This window comes from Cetorhinus maximus, chromosome 22 (assembly GCF_964194155.1).
Source record: "Cetorhinus maximus chromosome 22, sCetMax3.hap1.1, whole genome shotgun sequence".
In the NCBI taxonomy this organism is placed as follows: domain Eukaryota; kingdom Metazoa; phylum Chordata; class Chondrichthyes; order Lamniformes; family Cetorhinidae; genus Cetorhinus; species Cetorhinus maximus.
In genome coordinates this window covers 31,915,733-31,943,362 of record NC_135900.1, presented here as the reverse complement: position 1 = coordinate 31,943,362, position 27,630 = coordinate 31,915,733, and the positions used below count along the sequence as shown (strand labels likewise).

Here is a 27,630-nt window from a genome sequence, read left to right as displayed (position 1 = left end):
TCCATCTGCCATTTCTACGCCCAAGTCTCCAACCGATCTATATCCCGTTGTATCCTTTGACAATCCTCTTCACTATCTGCAACTCCTCCAACCTTAGTGTCGTCTGCAAACTTACTAATTAGCCCAGTTACATTTTCCTCCAAATCATTTATGTATACTACAAACAGCAAAAGTCCCAGCACTGATTCCTGCGGAACTCCACTAGTCACAGCTCTCCATTCAGAAAAGCACCCTTCCACTGCTACCCTCTGTCTTCTTTGACCAAGCCAATTCTGTATCCATCTTGCCAGCTCACCTCTGATCCCGTGCGACTTTACCTTCTGTACCAGTCTGCCATGAGGGACCTTGTCAAAGGCCTTACTGAAATACATGTATATAACATCCACTGCCCTTCCATCATCGATCATCTTTGTCACTTCCTCGAAAAACTTAATCAAGTTAGTGAGACACGACCTCCCCTTCACAAAACCATGCTGCCTCTCACTAATGGTAGTAAATCCTGTCACGAAGAATCTTCTCCAATAATTTCTTTACCACTTTAAGGCTCACCGGCCTGTAATTTCCTGGATTATCCCTGCTACCCTTCTTAAACAGTGGAACAACATTGGCCATTCTCCAGTCCTCTGGGACCTCACCCGTAGCCAGTGAGGATACAAAGATTTCTGTCAAGGCCCCAGCAATCTCCTCCCTTGCCTCCCTCAGTACTCTGGGGTAGATCCCATCCGGCCCTGGGGACTTATCCACCTTAATATTCTTCAAGACGCCTAACACCTTTTTTTTGATCTCAACATGATCCAGGCCACCTACACACTCTTCCCTAGACAAATCAACCGCTAAGTCCTTCTCTTTGGTGAATACTGATGAGAAGTACTCATTTAGTATCTCTCCCATTTCTTCTGGCTCCACACACAGATTCCCACCCCTGTCCCTGAGTGGGCCTACCCTTTCCCTGGCTACCTTCTTGCTTTTTACATATGTATAAAAGGCCTTGGGATTTTCCTTAATCCTAGTTGCCAGTGACTTTTCATGACCCCTTTTAGCCCTCCTGACTCCTTGCTTCAGTTCCTTCCTACTTTCTTTATATTCTCCACGGGTTTCATCTGTTCCCAGCCTTCTAGCCCTTACAAATGCTTCACTTTTCTTTTTGATGTCAATTGGAAACAATAATGGTTTCAACACCAAGCCCTGTGCATTCTGCACAGTATTTCATTCCCAGTCCAAGTATTCTGTCAAGTACCCACTACTTATTATACTTCAGCTAATTTAAAATCCAACCCTAACATTTACTCTGAATCCCCATGGCTCTGAACTTAATTTTCACATGGAATTTTGTTAACTGCCCATTGGAAAGGTTTTCTACAGTTCACTTGGTTGTCACTGCCTCAAGAAAGCTGAGGAAATTGGTCAGGCAGAATCTTTCCCTTCTGAGCCCATATTGACTTATTTATTGGGTTATTACTGTCTATGAAACCTAACATTTTCTCCTGATGACCAATTCCATTATTTTACTGTAAGAATAATGGGTTTTTTATTGCCTGTGTCTGTTTTGCTGCCTGACTTACATTGGTTGTTTCCAAATACTGGTACCTCCAGTCCAGTAGCTTCCACATAACAAATGCCAATATTCACAAATCTCCAGCTAGTCTCATTCTTCACTCTAACATAAATACCACCTATCCCTGGAGGTATGGGCACTGCTATTTACTGAGGCAGGATTAGTAAGCAGGGGAAGGAGTTCTGGTCTGACTTTTCCCTAAGCCCCATGGAGTTGTCAGACTTGGCTCCCTGTTGGAAACTTCCAGAAAAGGCTGCAGCCCAGGATCAGGTAAGTTTCTTGGGGTAAAGATCATAAAGAATGGGATGGAGTAGAGCATGGTTTGAAGAGTTGGGGGTGATCACAGTGGGGTCACAGAGATCAGGACAGAGATAGTGGGGGGGCGTGGTTCATGGGGATCTGTGATGAAGGGGGATGGGGTTCTGATCATGAGGCAAGGGGAAGGTCAAATTGTGTGAAGTAGGAAACAGGTTTGTTTGTGGAGCCAGGGAAAGTAGCCCTGCTCCTGTTGGACCACGAACAGGGTGGAAATGCAGCAGCCCTTGCCTCCCTTTAGATGCTGGGTTTTCTAAGGCTCAGGAAACACGACTGACTAAAGTTAAAGATGGAAGAGAGATAAAACCTGAGCAGCCTCATTAAAATATTTAAATGAGCAAACCTCCCAAATTAAAACCCAAGTGGGCATATATGAGGCAGATTGGGTTTTGGTTTGAGATTTATTTACATTTTAGCATCCCACCCGCCCCAATCCACCCATTTTTGGGGGTTACAGTTACTCTCTTGGTACCTATCATTGATTTCAGAGGAGCCCGTTTAGTAGTTTTGGATTTGCATGTCATAGTAATTTATTTTTGAACATTTAAATTAAAGTAAATTACCAGAAGGAAAATACAGCACTAGAGCTCAAAAGATGTAGGCAGAGTTAATATTGACTCATCTAGCAGTGAAAGAACAGGATAAGGACAATGTATACCAGTTAGGATAAATTCAACTCCATAGATTTGAGCATATACTTTACCCTCTGGTACAGTACTGAGGGAGCACTGCACTGCCTGTTGTGTCATATTTCAGATGTGATGTTAAACCCTATCAGCCTCTCAGGTCCAATGACCATATGGCAGTATTTGAAGAGGAGCAAGGAAGTTTTCTTGTTGGGAACAAACGTCATTAAAAGCGATTACCTGGTTGCTATCTCACTGCTGGATTTATGGAACCTTGCCTGTAAATTGGTTGGCGTATGTTCTACATTACAACAGTGACTACACTTTAAAAAGTACATCATTGGCTGTGAAGTGCCTTGAGAGGCCCTGAGGTCATGAAAAGCATGATATAAATGCAAGTTATTTCTTTTTTAAACAGGAAATAAACACGTTAGTTTAATAAAAGGTTCTATGGGGCACATGGTTTCACATATAAAGATCATTCAAATAAAAAGCTAGTAATTTCCAACTTGTTATTAGCCACAGAATTCTGGCAATGGTTTCAGGATTTCGTGCCGAGTGGTTATTAATCTTCGGTGATCAAAGGCAACTCTAGTCTGATATATAAATATTTAGATTTATTAATTTAAACTAGTGTATGTCTACAACTATTCGATCGATTCGAAAGCTTTCTCCAAAAATATTTAAGTACGCCTAGGGCTCTGGGGCTGTGAAACTTTAAATTGATATGTTGAATCCTTTAAGCATCTCCTCGTAAACAAAACAGAAATCAGAAATGTTATCTTTCACAGAAGAGGTGGTCGGTTCTTATAAATGCAACTCTTTCTTTATCACATAGCTGAATCTTTGGTCTTTCCAGCAGTTAAAATGCTTAACAGATTTGGCAATTGTTTAACAGGTGAATAAATAAAGGCTGTTAAATTTGCCCTTAACCAATGAATCACTCTTTAAAGACATAAGAAAGCATGACTGATAAACTTGTATGTCGAGGTAGAGCTTCATTAATTCAGTTTTGGGTGAAACATTTCCTTGTGTGATTAATCTCTCCAATTCTGCCCTCCTCTATTGCTGTTGTAATTCCAGTATCCTTGATCCAAGATAAAATTAGTGAGCATTTTGAAATGCATGTCTCCATAGATAAAAGGGATTACAAAAGATTTTCAGAAGATACTTGTTCAGGTGTCTGCCAGGATGATTTATGCAAACATTCAGGTCCATAGTAGAAGAGAAAATGTAGCAGCAAGTTTAGAAAGTCAGTTGGTGGTCAGGAACCTGTGTTAAAGTTAATGAGAAACAAAAACAAAAATTGCTGAAAAAACTCAGCAGGCCTGACAGCATCTGTGGAGAGGAAGACAGAGTTAACGTTTCGAGTCCGTATGACTCTTCATCAGAGCTAAAGAGAAATAGAAATGTGGTGACACATAAGCTGTTTAAGGGAGGGTTGGACAGGTGAAGCTGGATAGAGGGCCAGCGATAGGTGGAGGCAAAGGAGAGATTGCCAAAGATGTCATAAACAAAAGGTCAAAGGGGTGTTGACGGTGGTGATATTAGCTAAAGGATGTGCTAATGGTAACATTAAGGGTAGAAAGCAGGATGAGCAAGTGACAGATGGCCCTAGTGGGGGTGGGGTGGGGGGAGGGGATTGAAATAGGCTAAAAGGTGAAGATAAAAAAATGGATGGAAATACATTTTAAAAATAATAATAGAAATAGATGGGAAAAGAAAATATATATATATAAAAATATATAATAATAATTAGAAAAAAGGTGATCAAAAAGGGGTAAGGAAGGAGGAGAGAGTTCATGATCTGAAGTTGTTGAACTCAATATTAAGTCCGGAAGGCTGTAAAGTGCCTAGTCGGAAGATGAGGTGCTGTTCCCCCAGTTTGCATTGAACTTCACTGGATCATTGCAGCAGGCCAAGGACGGACATGTGGGCATGAGAGCAGGGTGGTGTGTTGAAATGACAAGCGACAGGAAGGTCTGGGTCATGCTTGCGGACAGACCGAAGGTGTTCCGCAAAGTGGTCACCCAGTCTGTGTTTGGTCTCTCCAACATAGAGGAGGCTGCATTAGGAGCAGCGAATGCAGTAGACTAAATTGAGGGAAGTGCAAGTGAAATGCTGCTTCACTTAAAAAGAGTATTTGGGCCCTTGGACGGTGAGGAAGGGGGAAGTAAAGGGGCAGGTGTTGCACCTTCTGCGATTGCATGGGAAGGTGCCATGGGAGGAGGTTGAGATGTAGTGGGTGATGGAGGAGGGACCAGGATGTCCTGGAGGGAACGGTCCCTACGGAATGCCGACGGGGGTGTGGTGAAGGGAAGGTCTGTTTGGTGATGGCATCATGCTGGAGTTGGCAGAAATGGCAGAGGATGTTCATTTGAATGCAGAGGCTGGTGGGGTGATAAGTGAGGACAAGGGGGACCCTATCATGGTTCTGGGGGGGAGAGGAAGGTGTGAGGGCGGATGCGCGGGAGATGGGTCGGACACAGTTAAGAGCCCTGTCAACCACCGTAGGTGGAAAACCTTGGTTAAGGAAGAAGGAAGACAAGTCAGAGGAACTGTTTTGGAAAGTGGCATCATCAGAATGGATGCGACGGAGGCAAAGGAACTGGGATGGAGTCCTTACAGGAAGCAGGGGTGAGGAGCTGTAGTCGAGGTAGCTGTGGGAGTCGGTAGGCTTGTAATGAATATTGGTGGATAGTCTATCACCAAAAATTGAGACAGAGAGGTCAAGGAGGGGAAGTGTCACTGATGGACCATGTGAAAGCGATAGAGGGGTGGAAATTGGAAGCAAAATTAATAAATTTTTCCAGGTCCAGGTGAAAGCATGAAGCAGCACCGAAGTAATCATCGATGTACCGGAGAAAGAGTTGTGGGAGGGGGCCTGAGTAGGCCTGGAACAAGGAATGTTCCACATACCCCATAAAGAAACAGGCATAACTGGGGCCCATGCAGGTACCCATAGCCACACCTTTTATTTGGTGGAAGTGAGACAAGTTTAAGGATAAATTATTCAGTGAGAGAACAAGTTCAGCCAGATGGAGGAGTGTAGCGTTGGATGAGGATTGTTCGGGTCTCTGTTCGAGGAAGAAGCGGAGAGCCCTCAGACCATCCTGGTGGGGGGTGGAGGCGTAGAGGAATTGGATGTCCATGGTGAAGAGGAGGCGCTTAGGGCCAGGGAACTGGAAATTGTTGATATGATGTAGGGCATCAGAGGCATGGCAGATGTAGGTGAGAAAAGACTGGACAAGGAGAGAGAGAATGGAGTCAAGATAGCAAGAAATGAGTTCCCTGGGGCAGGAACAGGCTGACACGATCTGACACGGAAACTATGAGGTTGGAAGCTGTGGAGGGAAGATCTCCAGAGGAGATCAGGTCAGTGACAGTCCTGGAAACAGTGGCTTGATGTTCAGTGGTGGGGTCATGGTCCAGGGGGAGGTAGGAGGAAGTGTCTTTGAGTTAGCGCTCAGCCTCTGTGAGTTAGAGGTCAGTACACCAGACAACAACAGCACCACCCTTGTCAGCAGGTTTGATGACAAAGTCAGGGTTGGACCTGAGAGAACGGAGTGCGGCAAGTTCAGACACAGACAGGTTAGAATGGGTGAGAGGAGCAGAGAAATTGAGATGACTGATGCCACCCCAACAGCTCTCAATGAAAAGATCAAGAGCAGGTAAGAATCGAGAGGGAGGGGTCCAGGTGGAGGGAGAATATTGGAGGCAGGTGAAAGGATTCGTTGAATGGGGGGAGGACTCCTGCCCAAAGAAGTGAGCACGGAGACGAAGGCGGCGGAAGAAGAGTTCAGCATCGTGCCGAGCCCGAAATTCATTGAGATGAGAGCATAAGGGTATGAAACTGAGTCCTTTGCTGAGCACTGAACGTTCAGCATCAGAGAGGGGAAGGTCAGGGGTTATGGTGAATACCCGGCCAGGGCTGGGATTGGAAGACAGGATGGGGTCAGAGGGACGGGCAGGGGTTGAGGGTCCTGGATGGGTGTTGGTATCAGTGAGTTGTTGGAACTTGCGTTCCTTTACGCTTGAAAGAAAGAGACAAAGTTTCTTGTTAAGGCATCGGATGAGGCGAAGAATAAAATGAAACTGGGGGCAAGGACAGCTTAGAGATAGGGTGAGTCGGTGCTGTTGGAGGGAGAGGTCGAGTGTGTTCATAATAGCGGCGCATGGCACTGAGTGTGGATCTCAGGATGCGACAAGAACAGCAGTCCGAGGAGCGTTGTATGTCCCGGAGATACCTGTAATCCTGGGTAGGTTCGAAACATGAGGGATGGAACTTCAGTTGGAATCCACATGGGGTAAGGCGGAGATGGAGACAGTCACTGAGGAAGGACATATGGCTGTGAAAGCGAATTTTAGTAAGCACCTTGTCAAACACCAGGAGAGAAATGGAAAGCAATGAAGGTGAACAGGGCAAAAAAGACAAGCGGAAATCCTGTCGGAGAGAAGAGCAGTACTTCTTCAAGGTGGGCATTCCTGGAAGAGAAGTGGCAGTCAATTAAACACTAAAAGTTAAAGGTTAATGAGTGTTGCTCAAATTTGTGAAAGGTTGAGAGTAGTGTACTCAAAAGAATGGTGCTGGGTCTACTTTTATGTTCTCCTCTTCTGTATATGACTTGGATTTGGTCATAGGGAACACAATGTTGAAATTTGCTAACTACACAAAGTTCAGCAAATAACATTGAGAACTGCAGAAACCATGGAAGATTAGTGGAATGGACAGAGAGATTACAGTCCAATATAGTACAGACAAATATGAAGTATGCACTTTGAGAAGGAAAACAGAGAATGGGAGCAGACGCTCCAGAGACAGACAATGAAAAGTGATGTGTGTCATGGAAGACAAATACCTAGGGGTGCAAATACATAATTCCCTGAAAATACAGGTGAAGGGAAATCAATTCATGGTAAATGCATGTAATTGTAAAGTGAATTCACTTTTTGGATTCTATAAATAGGGGCATAGAGTAAAAAATAGGAGCGTATGATAAATTAGTACAAGATAACAGTTAGGCCACTAATTAGTGTGTGGAGTTTGGCCATTTCATTATAGGAAGGGCATTTAAAGCGTTAGATTTTTTTAGAATGATAATACGGATAAGAATCCATAGTTATGAGGCGAGACTTGGGATGCTGGGCACAAGGAAGGTTATGATCAAATTTAATAGATTTTTTAAATTATGAAGGGCTTTGATAAAATGGTTGGGAAAGATTATTTTCTCTGGTTAGAAAGTCAGTAATGAGGGATCATCAATTTAGGATTATTAGCACAAAGAAAGCATAAAGATATAAGTTACGTGAAATTTTTGGATCATGGACCAGGGAGTAGTTAAGGCACAGGCTTTGCATCGTTTAAATGGAAAATGGCTAAATAATTGAAGCAGAAAAAGATACAGGATGTGGGGAGAAAGAAAGACTGTGGGATTAATTTTGACCTAACATAGAGAGGGCATGGAGATTTATGATGCACTGGAGGACTCAGTGGTCTTCCACAATGTTGCACACAGTTTTGGCTCTATGGTTTTGGATGAATGATTGCTGCCCCCTCCATATAACTCAGGGCATCAAAAAACTAGAAGAATTGATGAAAGAAATGTTTATTGCTCAATCTAAGTAATGGTTGAGATGTCATATATGCTTTCTATCTAAGAAGAAAGACATGTAGAGGCTTGACTGGTGCATAGTTTGTGCAGAGGTAAGTACAAGGAGTTCTTAACAAAATAAAATGGAAATTAATAGGAAGAATCTTACAAAGGCTATTGATTAAAACTCAAAAACCAGTTTTTTTAAAAAATAGACCATTTTCATACATAGAGTACAGTTAATACAAATATGAAGTGACTGATTTACCAGGAGTGTTTCTCTTGCAATGTCTTAAGTTGGTAAAATCACCTTCTTGAAGGTGGGTTGCAAGCAACAAACATTGTATTCAAAGACTACTTTGATTTATTCAAGATGCAATATTAATAATATAAAATCTGCTTTGAGGATTTTTGAGGATTTAAAGCACTGAGAAGCTTGGTGTGGCACTAAACCTCAATCGCAACTCCATGGTGGCAGAGAGTATTGGGAGTTGAGTTCAACCTCCCACTTTACCAAGAGAGGTGGGGAACAAAATGGGGTGGAATCTGAACTTTAGTAATGTAGCAGGAAACTTAACTTTCTTGACCCAGTCGGTGGGAGTGGGATGTGGACCAATTGAATGCAGGAAGCCTGCAAGTCAAGGTTGCATCACGGGTTATGGGGCTTAAGCTCCACAGTGTGCAAATAACATTATTCCCTGTCCAGAAACTAGCCTGATAGGCAGGCTTGGCATCCATTTGGACAGGGTAGTTGAGAGGAGGCTGCAGGGCCAGGTAAGTCCATGCCCCGATTGGAGGGGTGAGTGATCCTGAGGTGGTGGTTGAGAGCCTCTGGTTCTCAGGATGTGGGGTGAGGTCCAAATCTGAGGAGGGCATAATGAACTGTTAGGACAGTGGGGTGGTGGGGGCAGATCAGGGAACTGGGGTGGGATAGAAGACCTGGGAGTGTGGGGTTTGAGGCCTTGTGGGAGGGTGCTGGGGAGAGCTCAGCAGTATGGGGAGATTGAAGGTTTTATGGGGAATGTTGTAATTGTCGAGGTGGGGTGTTCAGTCAGAAAGGGTTAGGGATTTGGACTGGAGCTGATTCCAGTACTCCCTCAATTTGGTTCAGCTGACAGGTCTCCCAAGGCCTGAGAAACCTCATCATCCTGTGTTAAATTTTTGCACAGTTGGTCACCTGCCCCTGTTCCAGCTCCATTAAAACAGGAAGTGGGCAGGCTGGAGACGAGTAGGAGTAGGAATTCAGATTTTTAACAATTTAACTCCCTCCTCTCTGCCATCCCAACCTGAACTTGCCCATTTTGGGGGGGTTAAAATTGCCTCCATGGTACTAGGATGAAACAGGAGAAGATCTTTGGACCATCTAGCCCACCCTATCCACAGCACTCACTTGGGGTCTTTGTGATATACCTGAATCCCATTTGTTAACATGGATCTGTTTAATTCCGACTTGAAGCCCATTAAAGTTTCTTGTCCCATCACCTTTGCCAGTAATCTACTTCACATACTGACTAACCATTTCCAATTTTCATTTCTTGTCCTTAATTTTTACATGTGACCCCTTGAGTTTAAATTATGTACATGGCAGAAAAGCTCACGATTATAGTCACTGTTCGGGACCAGACACATTGGCAGAGGTAAAATGCTTTCAGGACCTAAGGTGACTCTAGCTTTAAAATGCAGCTCCTTCTGGCATAATTACTGTCTGAAATGTTGTGGGCTTGAATTACAAGTATGAACCAGAGGTATACCATTCTTTGGCACAGTTCAGGTTTACAATGCCAATAAAAAATGCTTTCAAACTGAAGTAACCCTTGCGGTGCTTTGCTTACAGGCGAAGCAAGACATTATATTGAACCCAGAGAACAAGCCCAATTTTAGGCATCAGTCTATAATTGAAATGTTTTGGCTAATCATCTGTGATGCTTGTTCCATTCTGATTTCAATTGAAACAAATTTGATTTTACATTACATCTGTGACTTAATGTCAGTAAATAATGATGTCTAAGATTTAGTTGCTATACAAACAGAACCTGACCATGGCTATATTAACCATTACTGCAACTTGTACATTTAAGGTAATAAAAACAGAAAATGCTTGAAAAACTCAGCAGGGTCTGACAGCATCTGTGGAGAGAGAAACAGAGTTAACGTTCCAAGTCTCTATGTACATTTAAGGGTTTAACTGCAGCAGGGTGGGGTGGGGCGGGGTATTTAAATCACACCATCTCACCAATTTCAGGCAGAGGCAATTTTTTTCTCTTCACATAAATACCCAATTCTCTTTTGAAGGCCTCAATTGAATCTGCCTCCACCACACGCTCAGGCAGCGCATTCCAGATCCTAACCACTCTCTGCATTTAAAAAAAAGTTTTTACTCTGTCCAGGCCCCCCGTGATTTTGAGCACGTCTATCAAATCTCCTCTCAATCTTCTCCAAGGAGAACAGCTCCAGCCTCTCCAATGTATCCATAGTAGCAGAAGTTCTTGCCTCTGGAACTATTTCCATGAATCTTTTCTGTACCTTGGGATGAGCATCTGAAGCTCCTGATGGAATCAGGTGGGGCTTCATTACCATTTAAAAAGAGGGCATGGATGAGCTCTACACTATTTCCAACACCAGGGTATCCTGGAGATTTGGCATCCGGCACATTCCTGGGGCTGTAAATGGTGCAGACCCTTCCACACCCTTTGTAGGACATCTTGCCCAAGTGACCATTTCTTCATTTCAGTGCCTAGACAACAAATCTTGGGTGGACTGTTCAACTGTTGGGACACCCTGTCCTTATCCAGGACACAGAGAATTATAACCTCTTCTATCAGACCAGTTAACTCAGTGTCACCTGGGAATTGAATCAGGAACCTTTTGGCCTAAGATGACATATTCAATGCTTGTTTCTGTAACATTCCAAAATATGACAGAAACAAAAATAATACCTTTTGATAATTATGGAAAATACATAGTTTTTAACTGATTTTGTCAATGTTTCATGTGAAGTACTCTGGTACAAAGGTATTAAATTACCGCATATGTCTAGAGGGCCAATTGTTCTGGGTCTAGCACTCCATAAGACGCAGCTAACTGGAAATATGGGCATAGCCCTCCAACACACAGGTCCAAAGATCCTTTGTCTCAGCCTCTCTGCCACCTCTGCCCATGGGTTTCAGAGTAGTTGGATAGTATTGACCAGATGTATAGCGGACAGTTTCATTCTTTATTTGAGCCACCCTTGTGTGAGTCAGTCAGTGGAGTTTGTCATAGTGCAGCCAAGGTCTGTGTTGCAGCAGTAGAAGTATTCATAAGCGAACCTATGACTGTTAACAAGGGCTCTGCAGTGAGGGGCTGAGCAGCAGATGATCCTGTAACACCCACTCACTTCCAGGCTGATTCTGTACTTTTAATACCATAAATCAGCATCCTTACTTGCAGGTGTTGGATTACTCAACATTTGTCATCATGGTGCAGAAGTTGTTTAGCAGACTTTCTAATGACTGCAGCAATCTATCTTTGGAAGCATTTGTTTTTTTTAAATGTAATGCTATGACAATCAAACTCCACTGCCTGTTCAACTACAGCAGGGGCCTCATCTGCTTCCTTCTCTTGCTGCTCCTGCACATGCTCAGTAATGCTCAGTGATTCCACCTCATACTCACCATCCATATATTCCCCGCCAGGTTGATGTGACTGGGTATGCCAATTCTTGGGGTTGTGACGGAGTGTCAGACAAGCTGCTTTTTGCAGATTCTGTGAAAGGTTAGCCTCTGATCAGCTAAACATTGATTTCAAGTGAAACAAATTTGATTTTGCTTTGTACGATCATCTTGACCTGAGACTTAATGTCAGCAAACTATTATGTCTTAGATTTAGTTGCTATACAAACAGAATCAGAACATGGCTGGATCAACCAATGCTGGATCAACCAATGCTGGAACTTGCCAATTTAAGGGTTTAACTACAGCGGTGCTGGGCGGTTGGGGCCCGGGGTGGGGTGGGGGGTGGGGCGGTGATGGTAGGGGTGGGATGCGTGAGGAGTTTTCAATCAAACTATCTCCCCAATTTCAGGCAGTAGCAAGATGGAAGAGGAACAAAATCCACTGAAACAGACAAGAGGGACGAATACAAAGACAAATTAATAAATTAACCACTAGAAATGGGTTTAATTGTCCATTTCAACTGCTTAGCAAGGTTCTTTACCTTTTTATATTCAGTGACCAAGACTAGGACCAAGGCAGGAAAGAAATTGATGAACTCCCAGTTGGGACATGTCCATCCATTTCAGCATCACCTGCCACTTCACTCAAGTTGCATCGCTGAAACTCCCCTGTCCTTTCCTCCTTCATTGGCTGTGGTTTACCATCTTCTCCTGCAGACACATATGAGGTTTCCATGACTAATTACACCATCATGACCCCTTACCACATTGGACATGATTTCTCGATTTGTACTCAGAGGTAGTTACAGTGATTGCAAAGGTGGAGCTGCTTTACTTTCATGCAATAGATACTTGTGGGTGCTTGTATGGAGTAAATTTGCCTTATGACAAGTGAATCAATCCATAACAGTGATTTTAACTAGCTCATTATGTTGAATGATAGAAGACAGTAAGTTGTTTCCACAGGCTCACAAACCTTTTTACATCAATGTAAATGTTCACAATTATTTTCCTCCTCTGGTGAAGTCATTCTGGCATTGCAGTCATGATGAATTTGCCTTTTGATATCATTGCATTAGTGATTACTTATGGCAGATAGAACACTGACCAATTCTGAAAATGTTTGAAAGTTGCTTTATATGTTATCATTGCAGGTGGTGCTTTCCCGAACTGAGCGATCAATGCCCCATGTAAATTTCCAGCTGGATTCCAGCTCGGTATCTCCTGAAGTAATAGTTGAACAATCTGGATCTGAAGAAGGCTACATAATTGTCATCACAGGGAAAAAGGTACATTTTGCTTTGATTGTAATACGGTATCACATGAAAAAGTGATTTCTTAAGATTCTTTCACCTTCACCTTCAAATATTTGCTTTCGTCACAATGTGACATGATGACTAGTTCATTTGACTTCCATGAATACAACAGCACCAGTTCATCTTCCATGATGTCTAAAGGCACAAATGGTTTTTACCATGGTCCAGAATTTGCTGCGAAGGTAGCAGTGAGTTTAATACGATTAATAATGTGTAAATAGCCCAGCAATTTGTAGCAAGAGACTGAGTTGTGAATTGCCACAAATTGAACAATTTACACTGCTTCATCATTAACCTTGTGAAAACAGCAGCTTACCATCAACTTTCCCACAATTTTTGAGAAATTGCTTCATTCGCACTGTTAAAACAAATTAAACTTGCTGCAGAAAGTTACTAAACAACATAATGACCCTTTTTATGAAGAGATTTATGTTCCTGCAGTTCCACTCAACCTATTTGGCCCAGAAGGGGAACAAAAGTCAAATTATGCTGAGTTTTTCCAGGTATTCTTGTTTTTGTTTTGGATTTCCAGCATCCGCAGTTTTTTGCTTTTATCAAATTATGATGTTTCATTCCTGAAGGTATTAAATTGCTCTTAGAAATTTTTAAAATTTAAAATGAAAAATGCTAACTTTTTCATGCTTTTTCTTTCCCTTATCTCTTTTTCTCTCAATTCAATCCTTCCCTCTCATTATTTCTCATTCTGTGCCTAATTTGACTCTAATTTGCTCACTCTAATTCACCCTCCTTATCTGTTTCATTCTCTATCCTTAAATCTCAATGGTTAAGGAGATAGACTATTGGCCCCATCATTCACTCAGGTCCCAGATACACGTTGACCTTGCCATGCCATGATCAGCTCACACCTTCTAGCAATTTACATTACAAAACTTTTTCCAGTTTAAGGGTGAGGGGAGAAAAAAAATCTAATGAACGGGGCATGCTATAAGATATCCAGTTCCAGAAAATTCTGGATTTATCTGTTGCAGCTTCCCAGTAGGGAAGGTTAAGTACATTTGGGCTTGTCATGTAATTCCAAGCTTAATGTGGTGGTTGCGTTCCTGAAAAGAGCAACTTTAAGTGAAACAACTTTAAGCAAATCAGATTTTCCCATTCTGACCAATGCAAAAGCTTTAGTTAGGTTCTGTAGGACTTGTCTCATGAGAAGAAAAACATTAAAACATTACATCCAGTAAGTTGAAATACTGTACAATCTTAAATTCCTATATTTGTAAATTAAATAACTTTTAGAATAAGACAAATTTCAAAATATATAAAAAATACGCTAACTCTTTCTACTTACCTCCCATTTACCTACTCCCTCCTGCTGGCCATCTTCCTCCTGCTCAGCGTTTCCCTCTCTGCTCCCTCCCATTCACTGCCTCTCCCCCTCACTGCTTCCCGACTCTCCCACTCGCCTCTTCCCCCCCCCCCCCACCCCCACTCCCTCCTGCTCCCCGACTCTTCCACTCGCTGCATCCCTCCCCGACTCTCCTACTCTCCTCTTCCCTCCTCGATTCTCCTACTCATCACTTCCCTCCCCCTCTCCCTCCTGCTCCCCGACTCTCCCACTCTCCTCTTCCCTCCTCGATTCTCCCACTCATCACTTCCCTCCCCCACTCCCACCTGCTCCCTGACTCTCCCACTCTCCTCTTCCCTCCTCGATTCTCCCACTCATCACTTCCCTCCCCCACTCCCTCCTGCTCCCCGACTTTCCCACTCTCCACTTCCCTCCTCAATTCTCCCATTCATCACTTCCCTCCTCCTCTCCCTCCTGCTCCCTGACACTTCCACTCACTGAATCCCTCCCCGACTCTCCCACCTTCCGCTCCCTTCCCCGAGTCTCCCACCTTCCACTCCCCTCCCCGACTCTCCCATTCGCCGCTCCCCACCCCGGCTCTCCCACTTGCCTCTTCCTTTCCCGATTCACCCACCTTCCGCTTCCCCCCCCCAACCCCCAACCGCGACTCTCCCACCTTCTGTTTCCCTCCCCAACTCTCCCACCTTCCGCTCCCCTCCCCAACTCTCCCATTTGCCGCTCCCCACCCCGGCTCTCCCACTTGCCTCTTTTTTTCCCGATTCTCCCACCTTCCGCTTCCCTCCTGGATCTTCCCACTCGCTGTATCCCTCCCCGACTCTCCCAGTCGACACTTTGCTCCCATACCATAGAACCATAGAATGTTACAGCACAGAAGGAGACCATTCGGCCCATCTTGTCCATGCTAGCCCAAGGACACCCAGGTGCCCTTTCAAATCCCACCTTCCTGCACCCGGCCCATAGCCCTGCAGCTTACAGCACTTTAGGTGCAGATCCAGGTACTTTTTAAAAGAGTTTAGAGTTTCTGCCTCTACCACCAACTTGGGCAGCTAATTCCAGACACCCACTACTCTCTGCGTAAAAAAGTTCTTCCTCATGTTCCCCCTACACCTTCTGCCACTTATCTTGAATCTATGTCCCCTGGTTCTAGAATTCTCCATCAAGGGAAACAATTTTATCCTGTCCACTCTATCTATTCCCCTCATAATTTTGTACACCTCAATCAAATCACCTCTCAGCCTTCTTTGTTCTAAGGAAAATAACCCCAACCTATCCAATCTCTCCTCGTAGCTACACTTTTCTAACCCTGGCAGCATTCTTGTAAACCTCCTCTGCACTTTCTCCAGAGCTATTACGTCCTTCCTGTAATGTGGTGACCGGAACTGCACACAATACTCCAGTTGTGGCCTCACCAGTGTTTTATACAATTCCAACATTATACCCTTACTTTTATATTCTATACCTCTGCCAATGAAGGAGAGCATTCCATATGCCTTCTTTACAACCTTGTCTGCTTGAACTGCTGCCTTCAGGGACCTGTGTACTTGTACGCCAAGATCTCTCACTTCATCTACCCCTCTTAGTATATTCCCATTAATTATGCAATCCCTGTAACTGTTTGACCTCCCTAAATGTATGATCTCACACTTCTCTATGTTAAAATCCATCTGCCACTTTACCGCCCCCTCCACCACTAACCCATCTATATCGTTTTGGAGATTATGGCTATCCTCTACACTATCCACTACTCGGCCATACCCGCCCATTCGCTGTTTCCCCGGCCCCCCCGACTCTGCCAGTCAACACTTCCCTCCCCAACTGTCCCACTTGCCGCTTCCCTACCCAACCCTCTAACTTGCCACTTCCCTCCTGGACAGTCCCACTCGCCGCTTCCCTCCCCAACCCTCCAACTCGCCACTTGCCTCTCCCATTCGCCGCTTCCCTCCCCAGCCCTCCCACTTGCTGCTTTGCTCTCCCACTCCCTCCCTCTCACCTCTTCTCCTGATTCCCTCTCCTACACCCTCACTCAGGGACAGGGAGAGAGAGGAGTTGTGATTGGGAAGGTCAGACAGGGAAATGGCATGGAGGTGAGTCAGGAAGGAAAACGACGAGAGGGAGAAAGCCAGGGAGCGGAAAGAAGTTGGGGTGCAAGAGAGAGTCTCAGTGCAAAATGTTGCTAGAGCGAAATCCCAACATTAATTGTGCAAACTGGTACCAGCCCTATTGTATCCACGATGCTAAGGTGAAATGAGGCGACTTAAAATGGGGACTCACTGTATAAATTAGGTCCTAGTGTACATTAATATGGTCCTCACAGCACTACCTGTAGCCACAATATATTTGGAATGATATGGCCACTCAGTTTTAAATGTATGATAAATTAACCGTTTACTTATCTATTAGCTAATGGGTCAGAGAAGCTTTTTTATTGACGTAATGAATTCCCAACTGTTCACAAATTGCACTGTAAAAATTTACTATGTTCTTCCTTGCCAGATAAGCAGAATACCATTAATAGGCCCAGGGTGTGGCCATTTCTTATCCTGCAGTAAGTGTTTAACAGCTCCTTCCTTCATGCGTTGTGGGTGGTGTGGTGATAGGTGTTCCAGAGTACAGGAATGTACAAATCAGAAATGGGCCCAGAATATCTGCCCTCCTATCATCAGTGAGGTAAGAATTTCTGCTGTTTATGAAAGTACAATAGATGAATAGTTAACTTGTTGCTCCTTGGATTGTATCCCCGCTAAATTTGTAGTATTTTTGATAAAAAATGCATAGTGTGCATTTAATTCCAACTTCACCAACAGAAAGATAATATGGTCGAAAAACTCATCTCTTAATCTGATTTACTGTGGTATGTGAGATAGATTAACTCTCATCATATTTGTGCTTTGCTACAAAAAGCCCTTCGACTAAATTCCCAATCTTCCTCCCACATTTAAGCTTGGTTTAAAAAAATCTTGTAAAGTTTTGGGTCACTCTTTAAAAATCATTCATGTAGGCTTTAAAATTTGGAGTCCAGTCAAGAACATTTGCTGGCCTTAAATAATTTTTATGGGCTGGATTTCACAGGTGGTGAGGGTCGTATTGCTCCCTCCCCATCCCCAGTTGCAAGAAGCGGCCAGTGCACCCAAAACATAGCCCACCCTGCAACCATAACACACTGCAGGCGGACTACACAGGAAGAGAGTGGGTCTTCTGCCTTCAGTGGCCGGAAGCTCTTAGCGATCCCAGCAGCACCCGAACTGAGTAGTGGATGCTGCTGGGGCTGTGAGGAGGCCTGAGCAGAACTTCAGTGGATCCCAGAGGCAGGTAAGCCCCTTGCTTTTAGAGCAAAAAGATATCAGGCAATCGAGGGAGGGGGTTGTGGGTTTTGAAGGCCCGCGGAGAGGGGTAACATCTTGGGGAGGGGATGTGCCCCCGATGCGCACAAAGGCATACTCTGAAAGATGACCTCCCTTTCTTCCCGCCTTTTAACCATGTGTTCAAAACGTGGCCTGCCCACTCCCGCCTGCCAGCCCACACTAACCATATTATGGCTTGGGCAGCATAATATTGGGGTCAGTTGGCTTGGTAACAAGCTTGATTGACAGTTCACTATTTATTTAAAAATGGCAGGCAGGCTGCCAGTTTCAGTGCCCACACATCTTCCGTATTATGGGTGGGCGGAAAGGCGGCAGGCTACCCACCCCTCATATTTTACGTGTCCATGCCTCCACCGAAAACACATCCAGCAGGGGTGAGGGGGCAGGCCCTATGTATTTTATAGCTAGTGCAGCTCTCTAATATGTTAAATTGCAGTATGTTTACATATTACCCTGACAATTAAGAGGCCTATTAAGGCCATTAAAGTATTAATTAAGGGAGATTTTTCTCTGCCTGTCCAACGTTACGGCTGGCGGGAGGTGAATCAGCCAGGCGGCCTTTGCATTTTCGCGGAAACCTCAACCACGGGCGGGGTGAGGTTTCTGGCATTAATTTTTTTTAAAAATTAAAATGTTTTGACATAATTTTTATTATGTATATGTTCACCTGTGAGTCCCACGTGGGGACATTTTTTTCTGAATTCCCAACTCTTTATTTTTGCATTTAAAATTCTTCAGCCCCCTGAGGCAGCTCTCTGGCCAGCCAGCGTGAAATCGTGGTCAGGGGCCTTCCTGCCGCATCCACCCAATGACCCGAAAATCCCACCCAAGGATGAGAATTTTAAAATCAAGGCATTGCTTAATCGGGAGCCACCGTAGCTCAGTGAGCACAGGGGTGATGGGTCAACTGGACTTGGTGCAAGTAAGACAGAGGCAGCAGAGTTTTGATATAGTTGAGTCTAGAACTAACAAAAGCACAAATGAGGGTTTCAGCAGCAGATGAGGTGAGACAGGAGTGAAGTCAGGCCATGTTTTTCTTTATTCTTTCATTGGATGTGGGTGTCGCTGGCATGACTAGCATTTGTTGCCCATCCTTGCTAGGCCATTTCAGAGGGCAGTTAAGGGTCAACCACATTGCTGTGGGTCTGGAGTCACATGTAGGCCAGGCCAGGTAAGATTTAGTGAACCAGATGAGTTTTTACAACAGTCAATGATAGTTTCCTGACTAGCTTTATATTCCAGATTTATTAATTGAACTTAAATTCCACCAGCGGCTGTAGTGGGATTTGAATCCATGTCCCCAACATATTAGCCTGCGTCTCTGGATTATTAACATTACCACAGCATCACCATCTCCCACTGTTGCAGAGGTGGAAATTGAGGGTCTTTGTGATCGCATGAAAAAGTGGCCAATAGTTCATCTTGGGGACAAATATAATACAGAGGTTGCAAACAGACTGGTTTCATCTCAGACCGTTGCCAGGGAGAGGGACGGAATTGGGAGCTTGAGAACGGAGCTTGGAGCAGGAACCAAAAATAAAAAATGTAGCGATCAATGTTTGGAAATTCTCTGTACTGCATTTTTATCTTTTTGACTTAGGGAATTGTACAACAATAAATTTGTGAACGGGTACAGCTTGTATTTTACTGTTTTTAAATACTTGTAGATCTCCCCGCTAACTGCGCCTTTCGAGGGTGGAACAAGACTATCCATTTGTGGGAAGGATTTTGGAGCACTGAAAACTGGAAAACTAGGTGCTAAAATGATTGCCATAGAAGTTGGAAATGCTCCCTGCAAATTGGAGGCAAACAAAAGCAACAAGAACAGGTGTGGCAAGAAGAATACAATTCTGACTAAATCCTAACTGCTTCAGTGTTTTTAGTCATGGTAAAAGAGAATCACATCCAATTGGAAGTAAGAGAGCACTTGCCATAACATCTTGTATACTGGCAGACAAATTATAACTGGTACAGGCCACAAGTCTTGCCCCAGGCTTACAGATCATGAGAGCTAGCATGCAGATGTGGCAACAAAGCTAAAAACTATCTACCACAGTCAAGTTAATATTATCTCTTTCTGCTGGGGCTGCAAGTTGGAGTTCAATATGGGTATGAGACATTTCAGACCCAATGTTAACTTGGCCTGCCTGTTGGGAATGGTGTAGACGGTGTTTAAAATGGCGGTAGGCCGCTCCTCCCACATTCGTAGCCACCAACATTTTAAATCTCGGGTTTTCGGGAGTAATGAGGCTGCCCACCCCATGCAGGTGGGAGCCTCTTTAGTATCAAAATATCGGTATCTACTGACGTCTTTCAGATCCTGCCATAAAGTTAACTCGGGATTGCAGCTGCAATGCCAAGTGCCAGAGCCAGTAGGGAAAGCTGGTGGAAGACATGAACCAAGGCCGGGAAAGGCCCGGCTAACTGATTTTTTAAAAATAAGATGTCTGCTTGTGAACCAGGAGACAGGATGTGCTCCTCTCGGTCTGTCAAGGAAACATTGTGCCTTCCCTGTTCTGGGCTTTCCCCAACCACAATTCCCATTGGAACCCCAAAGACTTATCTTTGTGCCAGGGACTATTCTCCTGGATTGCCAATGACAAATGCCTGAAGCCAAAATCTCATTGGCTGCATAACCACCACATCATCGCTCTGGGCTCGGGCAGGAGTCAGCATGGTAGCATTTAAATAAGGCCCAGGAGTTCAGTTTAGTCACGTTTCATGGTGATGCCATCATGGATGCTTCCTTCCTACTGAACCCCCATATACCACACTGCCATCTCAGGTTAAAAATCCAGGCTGAACACCTTGAAAGGAGGGAGGGAAATAGAGATTAGCTAATGCAGTACACAGCTTTAAATCCGGCTGTCCAAAAACTGGAGTTGTCTGAAAACCAGACATTTTTAGAATGTTGCATGCGTCAATTTTAATTGAGTAAAATAAAAAATGTTTACCTGGACAATTCGGCTAGGCGCTACATTATAGTACGGTATGATGCCTGACTAATTATGTTAATATTGAAAATGCTGTGACAACTGAGTGCATGCTCTAGTTGTGATTAAGAGCAGCTGATACCAATTGGGGAAAGGCTAGGTCACATATATAAGAACCAGTTTCCATCTGTGTAGGGGGAACTATGTGATAAGTAGTCTGCACATATGTTATACTGAGTTTTGGGAATAAACCTATGCTGAAGACAGACTGGCTCCAGCTTTTCCATTTGCTAGATGGATGTTCACTGAACTAACACATTGTTCCCCTTGTCGCTTGCACGCTGATCTATTCCTGTGCTCCAAGCCATCCTTGACCCCACCTGACCCAGCTTGGCAGGAACCGCCCATGGCACCGACCACCCAACCCGAAATCCAGCACAGCCTCAGCCCCAAGGTTGCTGGTTTTGAGACACTGGCTGGGATTTTCCAGCCCTGCCGTGGTGGGTCCCCCTGCAGCGGATGAAGCAAGCCATTCAAATGTCCATTGACTTCGGCAGGACTGGAAGATGCTGCTGGTGGGAGGGGCTGGAAAATTCCGGCCACTGTATCTGTACCGTCTATCCTTTTCCCCCCTCCTGTTACTTATTTTTTAAGTAATTCTAGACTAACAGTGGTTACTTGTGAATCACATTTACAATATATTCTGGTTCTTTGTGCTCTGTTTATATTTGTAGTACAGCGTGATTTTCTAATATTTTGTATTGGTGGCTGTTTAAAAGCCTGGTCACCTTATTGGAGACTTTAGACTTGAATTAACAGTGAGAAATAAAATGCTTTATCAAGAAAAGGATGGGAATGTAGAAGCAAGCCAATGTATCCGAAATATTTGATCAACTTGGTAAAATGTAAACAATAAAATAGCTATACTATTTAGAGTCACGTTTCCTGACTTATAATGCCAGATAACAAATTTCTCTTTTTCTTTCCGAAGACTCCTGTGCATATTAGAAGCAGTCAATGACACACAAGATTATAATCCCGTCTATATTAATTTAACTTTGAATAGAAGTTTGACAACACAAATGTACGGCTTCCATTTTGTGGTAAGTCATGGAGTCCGCTCATTTTTTGTTAAGAGTTTCTAACCATCTAGAATGTGACAATGAGACCTAATTGTGTTAATCATTATTTAAAAATGACCAAACTCTCTTCTGAAACATATTGGCACTGGCCCAGCTTTGCATGCACTTTTATAAGACTTTAAAAACACTTTCACACCATCCAGGCCCAGTCCTCACCCAAGGAAGAAAAATGTGCTAACAGTGTCATCCATTTATCCCTGCATTGATCTGTAAAGACATCCACACTTTGAATATCCACCAATCTACTTTTCACAAATTGGTTCTTGGTTTCTTCTGAAACTTGTACATGCATCAACAAGCACAAAGCTGTCACCAGACATTAAGATTGCACAATGAAAATTTGAGAAAACTTCTCAGGTGTTGTGCACTCATTAGGCAGTTATTTCAAAAATGTGTGGGTAGTGCTGAAAGCTGTCGAGTGTGAAAACTAAAGGGAGACGGAAACTTCTAAAGCCTTTTGATCTTAACAGTCACAAAACTGGCGTCATTTGAGCAAACTGGCTTCATGCAAATTGACGTCGTGTCTAATGGCTCAAATTGTTTGTCATGAAGGAAGAAAGAGAGTATTGGAATTTGAACAAGATAGGGCTCTACAGATTTCTATTTATGTTCAGTTTTTTTTTTGTCTTGATATCTTTTGCTTTTTTTCAATGGTTGCTGCAGCTGCCTCTTATGTTTTATCATGGGAATTTTCTTGAGTCTTTTCTGGTTGATATTTTTCATAAGGAATGATTTGAATGCGTTTTTATAATAACTCGTAACTGTAAAGCTGTGAATTACTGCTTACCTAATAGTTCTGTCAATTAGCCCAGTGGAGCCAGTTGATCTGACCAGGAGTTAATCTGGGATTTTTCTGATCTATGCTAAACTAATTAATCTAGGCTGCAGCTGCAGTACAAACGTTATGGGCGGAATTCAATACTCTCCCCTTTGGCAAGTTTGGACAGGGGGGCATTTACTCGTGCAGGAGGCTGGTGGGTGGGCATCCATGTCCCCTTCCCGCCTCTGCCATGATTAAGTCAGGGGCAGGAAGGCTTGTAGACAGTCTGCCCGCCCCACCACCACCAATTGAGGCCTTTTCATGTGCAAATCCCACTTAAGGGCCTCATCCTGTCGCTGCTGATATTCAACCAGTGGCTGGTGGGGCAGCGGCCACGCGGGAAACCCGAACAGCAAACCCAGTCGGGGTTGTTTGAGGGAGCCCCCTCATTCAAATGCACTCAGTGCCTGATCGAGGGACACGGCATTGGGAAGAGGGGGTCCACTGAGAACTAAGACCTCCACACCCCCCCAATCCTTGTTGCTGACCCCACTCCTCTGATCCGCACTGCGCAAACCCTGTGGTGTCATCATTCACCTGTGATTTGGTGATTCTAGGCCTTGGCGCCTCTATGATTCCCCAGTGGCACTGCCTGCAGTGCACAGCTCCCAGCTTCTGATTGGTCGGCAGCTCTTGGGGGCGGGATTTCTGCCTCCAAGATCCGCTGGCTACTGAAGTGCCTGAGGGACACAGAATTCGGCAGGCCTTCCCACTAACACAGGGCTCTCAATGGCTCTCTAGTGGGCAGTTGAGGCCCCTGTTGCCTGCATTAAATGCTGATTGGTTTTAGTGTCACTGGGTTAGAGAGGGAATATCATCCAGGGTTCCTGCTCTTAAAGAGAGCAGGGTCAGGATCCTATTATTAAACAGCCAGCCAACACTGACTCCTAGGCTCAAATGTGAAGAATAACTATTTGGTTGAGGAACCAGAAGGCGGCTGATAACGATGGAACTATTGCGTAGCAAAATGACAGCCTCCAGGAGGGAAGCGGAAGAGGATTGCTGGGTAAAGAGGCGAGATGAGGACAAAACTAAAATGAGATCATAAAAATTCAGTCCCGACGGTTGTCCAGTGGATTTTTAACCTACAGTAAATGACGCCGAGTTTCACTGTTTTCTTTCTTTTGGGGCGGGGGGGGACAGAATCCAGCTGTAACCCACATCTCCCCAACTCATGGTCCCAAATCAGGAGGAGCCTTACTTACCCTTACAGGAAAGTACTTGAATAGTGGAAGTAGGAGGCAAGTTTTGATCGGAGGAAAAGTGTGTGATCTAAAAAGGTATGCTTTTTATTTTCTTTAAACACATTGTAATTTTCGGAAGAAGTATTTAAAATGCTCTGAGTGCAAGATCTTATTTTAAAAAAGAAATCTTCCATGTGTTTAAAAGTTTGCATTGATTTGAATGTTAATGGTTTAGCTGTCACGTAAGCAAAATACTGCAGATGCTGGAACTCTGAAACAGAAACAGAAAATGCTGGAAACTCTGATCGGCCTTAACTCTTATCTCCATTTTTCTCTCTCTGTAGATGCTGCAGGAGCTATTGAGTGTTTACAGTATTTTCAGTTATTTATTCAAGTTGCTGCTTGTCGCATTCATAGAATTTTTGTATGATGATGTATTAATGTAGTTATTCTGTTGAGCTGTAAATGGCCAAATAGGGATGCAGACTTGAGGACCAGGTTGCTGTTGAAAGACAGAGCAGTTTGCACACAACTTTCTCGAGCACCCAGCAAAGCTTGTTGCCAGTCTGGTCCACTAACAGAAAATGGGAATAAGTGTAGTCTGCTAGCCCAACTGCCCCATCTACTGTTCCAGCAGAGAACTGTCACAATTTACCCAATAGTGACAGGTGACTATATTTAAGAATCAAATAAAATCCGTTGGCTCAGTTAATTATTTTATGATTAGAAGTATAGTGCATTCCTGAGAGAGGTTATTGTGTAATTTCTTTTCGAAGAATAGCACTTTACCTTTTCCTTCTTCATTGAAGTACCAGTTATTATTTTATGGGGTGTTATGTTATGTCTTAATTTGTTAATCAGAATATTTACAATGTTACAGGATTACTTCTGAACTCCGGCAAGTTCTATTGATGTTGTAATTCATATTTTATTCAATTCCTATATTTGAAGCATTATAAGAAATGCTTATTTGGTTTATTACCACATCAGTAACAACATTCTGGTGCTTGGCTAATGTCAAGTACACATTGGAAGTTTTATTGCTAAATCCAATCAGTGGAGACTTTTTTTGTTAGTATGTATCCTGTTGTAGGGTGTCCGAGTTGTACTGTTAGTGATAGAGTTGATCTGCAGACACTTGTTGGGTAGAAACATTAAGTTTATTTACAATATACTCAGCAGCAACTAAACGTGTGCTTTCAACTCCAACTCTATTTCTACACTGACTGCTGAGGTAGCCTGTGCTACTCTCCTATTGGTTACTACCGATCATGTGATCTTTCTTAACACGTGTTATTCTTAAAGGTACATTACATTCTAAATAAAACCATAATTACTACATATCCATTCCCGGTATTTATTTATATTGACTTCTCAGAGGTTAGAAAGATAACTTTATCCTGAGCATTGCCATGTCTATTATTGTTAAACTCATTTTGTTCGGATGTTTTTAAAATGGAGAAAGCAATGTGCCACAATTTCAGTTAAATAGATTGTGTGAGTTATATCCAGAAACTTCCTTTCTTACTTTAATCATTCATAAATGTTGGCTTTTTTTTACTGTTCAGTCTCACAAGCAGTCATTTTTCATTTGCTCCTTAAACAATATTTTGTCTACCTCTACATGCTTCTAATGGCATTGACTCTTTCTGCGTTGAATTTACAAGTAGTGCTTCCAGTACACTCAAGTGTCAATTATCCAAGCATGAGCCTTGACAGTGAGGGCGGAATCGTCCCAGATTTGCACCAAGTTTTACCAGCCGCAATAGCGGTTTCTCACACCATATCATCCCAAACATGCCGCATTCATTATGCGTTCCCGGGAAACATGCCGTTTCCATGGCAGGCAGGCTCTCATCGCCCGTCACACCATCACCTTGCTGCTTCATCAGGCCGGGTGCCACACTTAAAATGCAGCCGCGCGCAGACCTCTTAAGTGCTTCCAGCCCAGGACTGCCACACGGAAGACAGGGTGGCCCCAAAATACAAAAAGACTGCAGCCCCCCCCCCCGGTTTAGTGACATGTCCCTCAAGCGCCTTTTGGATGCCGTGGAGGTCTGCCGTGATATCCCCTACTCCGGCTCTGGCCGCAAGAGGGGCAGTGGCATACCAATCCAGTATGGAAGCTGGCAGCGGCGGTGATCAGCGCCAACGCCCTGCAAAAGAGGACAGCCACCCAGCGCTGAAAAGGGGTGAATGATCTCCTCCATTCTTTCAGGGTAAGTCACTCTTCTCATCACTCTCACCTCACAAACCCATCAGAAATCCACAGGGCCCTCACTCACTGCCAGCTCAAGGCACATCATCATTTACTCTCTCTCACACACTCCTTCATTGTCCTCATCCCATCCATAGGACCACTCACCACCCACACATGCCAGGCATACTTATCATCTGGCCTGGCAGGCGTCCTGCTTACACTCTCTCCATCTCTATTCATGCAGGACAAGCTGGCACACAAGAGGGAGAGGTCGCAGACTGGTGGAGGAATGTCTGAAATCAAGGTCCTCATGGACTTCAAAAATAGAGCTATTCGGCTGGCCGGCTAGGATCTGGACTGCTCTGCGCTGACGATGAGGGTGGTGCTGCTCTACTAAGTGAGGATCCAGCGGTGCAGCATCCATCAGGCAACCATGCTGTGAGTGATGTGCCGTGCACTAATTATCTCTCCTTGCTTTCACAGGCACATCTGGGAAACGGCTGACAGAGTCCACGATCCAGGGCCTCCAATCAAGCTCCAAAGAAACCTCTGAAGAGGAATCTGAAGGCACCCTCCCTGAAGTCCCATCACAGCGCTCACCCACACCCTCCACCAGCGCAGAGACAGACACCTTGGTGGGACCTAGCTTTAGAATAGCCTCGGGACCACAATCTGGTGAGCGCATCACTTTCTGATTCACAACAGGTGGCAACAGGGACTTCTCAGGTCCCTGGCACTCGGGGGATGGCTGGAGGACAGAAATTTGCTGAGTCCCAGTCAGATGACGAGCCTCTGGACTTGGTCATGTCACAGTTGCTGGAGCTACAAAGGCAAGCTCGGGAACATCAGGAAGGGACGTCCGCTGCACTCCTCCAATCGCAAGGCACGATGGAGGAGTCCATCCGCCTTCAGTCTGAGGTGATAGTGTCGGCACCGAGGCCAACACCGGTAGGATGGCGGCCGCCATGGAGACCTTGATCCAGGATGTCGCTGCTGCATTGGCTGAATTCCATCGTCAATGCCATAGTTGGCCTCCAACAGTGTGTACACAAGAAGGGTGTGGGGTAGCTGATCTCACTCCAGCTACCCCTGCTCCTCAAGGAGCCAGCCAGGGGCCCTTGGGCACCCATAAGGAGGAGGATCAGCAGGTTTACTCCCTGGAGCCATCCATCCAGGTGACTCCGGGGTGTCCGGCACATCCGATTCCCCTCTTCCTGTGACCTTAGCAGTCCAGCTCCACAGGCCAAGGAGGGTGCCACTGCCACACAGCAGGGCCCCAAAAGCAGGCAGGGTTCCTCCAGGTCTCAGCCCTCCAGAGGACGCCCGCCTAGGTCATCGCAGACAGGGCGTAGGAGTCAGCAGGCTGCCTCCACACCTGCTGTGGATGTCCGGGAAGCACCAAGACGTAGCGGCAGGGTTAGGAAAGTTAAGAAGATGTAGTTGCACAGCCTGGCACGGGTGTTCATCACTTGTACATAATGTTCACTATTGTAAATAAACTCCCAAGAATGTCTCCCTGCCAATGGCTCCTTTTTCTGATGAGCAGTGTTCATGTCACTCAGATATGAGACCTTTCTGCACGAGATAAAGGCAGGTGCCTCAGTCCAGGGCCT

General features: G+C 44.5%; 1 protein-coding gene across 2 annotated transcripts in view; it reads left to right on the top strand.

The window, feature by feature from the left end:
- met (MET proto-oncogene, receptor tyrosine kinase) overlaps positions 1–27,630 on the top strand; it is a 148,564-nt gene that overhangs the window by 78,270 nt on the left and 42,664 nt on the right. For both annotated transcript variants that reach the window (XM_078568043.1, XM_078568044.1), the window contains exons 4-8: positions 12,894–13,028; positions 16,870–17,043; positions 19,406–19,566; positions 21,663–21,774; positions 23,777–23,913. In XM_078568043.1, coding sequence (XP_078424169.1) covers positions 12,894–13,028; positions 16,870–17,043; positions 19,406–19,566; positions 21,663–21,774; positions 23,777–23,913 — 719 coding nt within the window. The remainder of the gene's footprint in view (positions 1–12,893; positions 13,029–16,869; positions 17,044–19,405; positions 19,567–21,662; positions 21,775–23,776; positions 23,914–27,630) is intronic.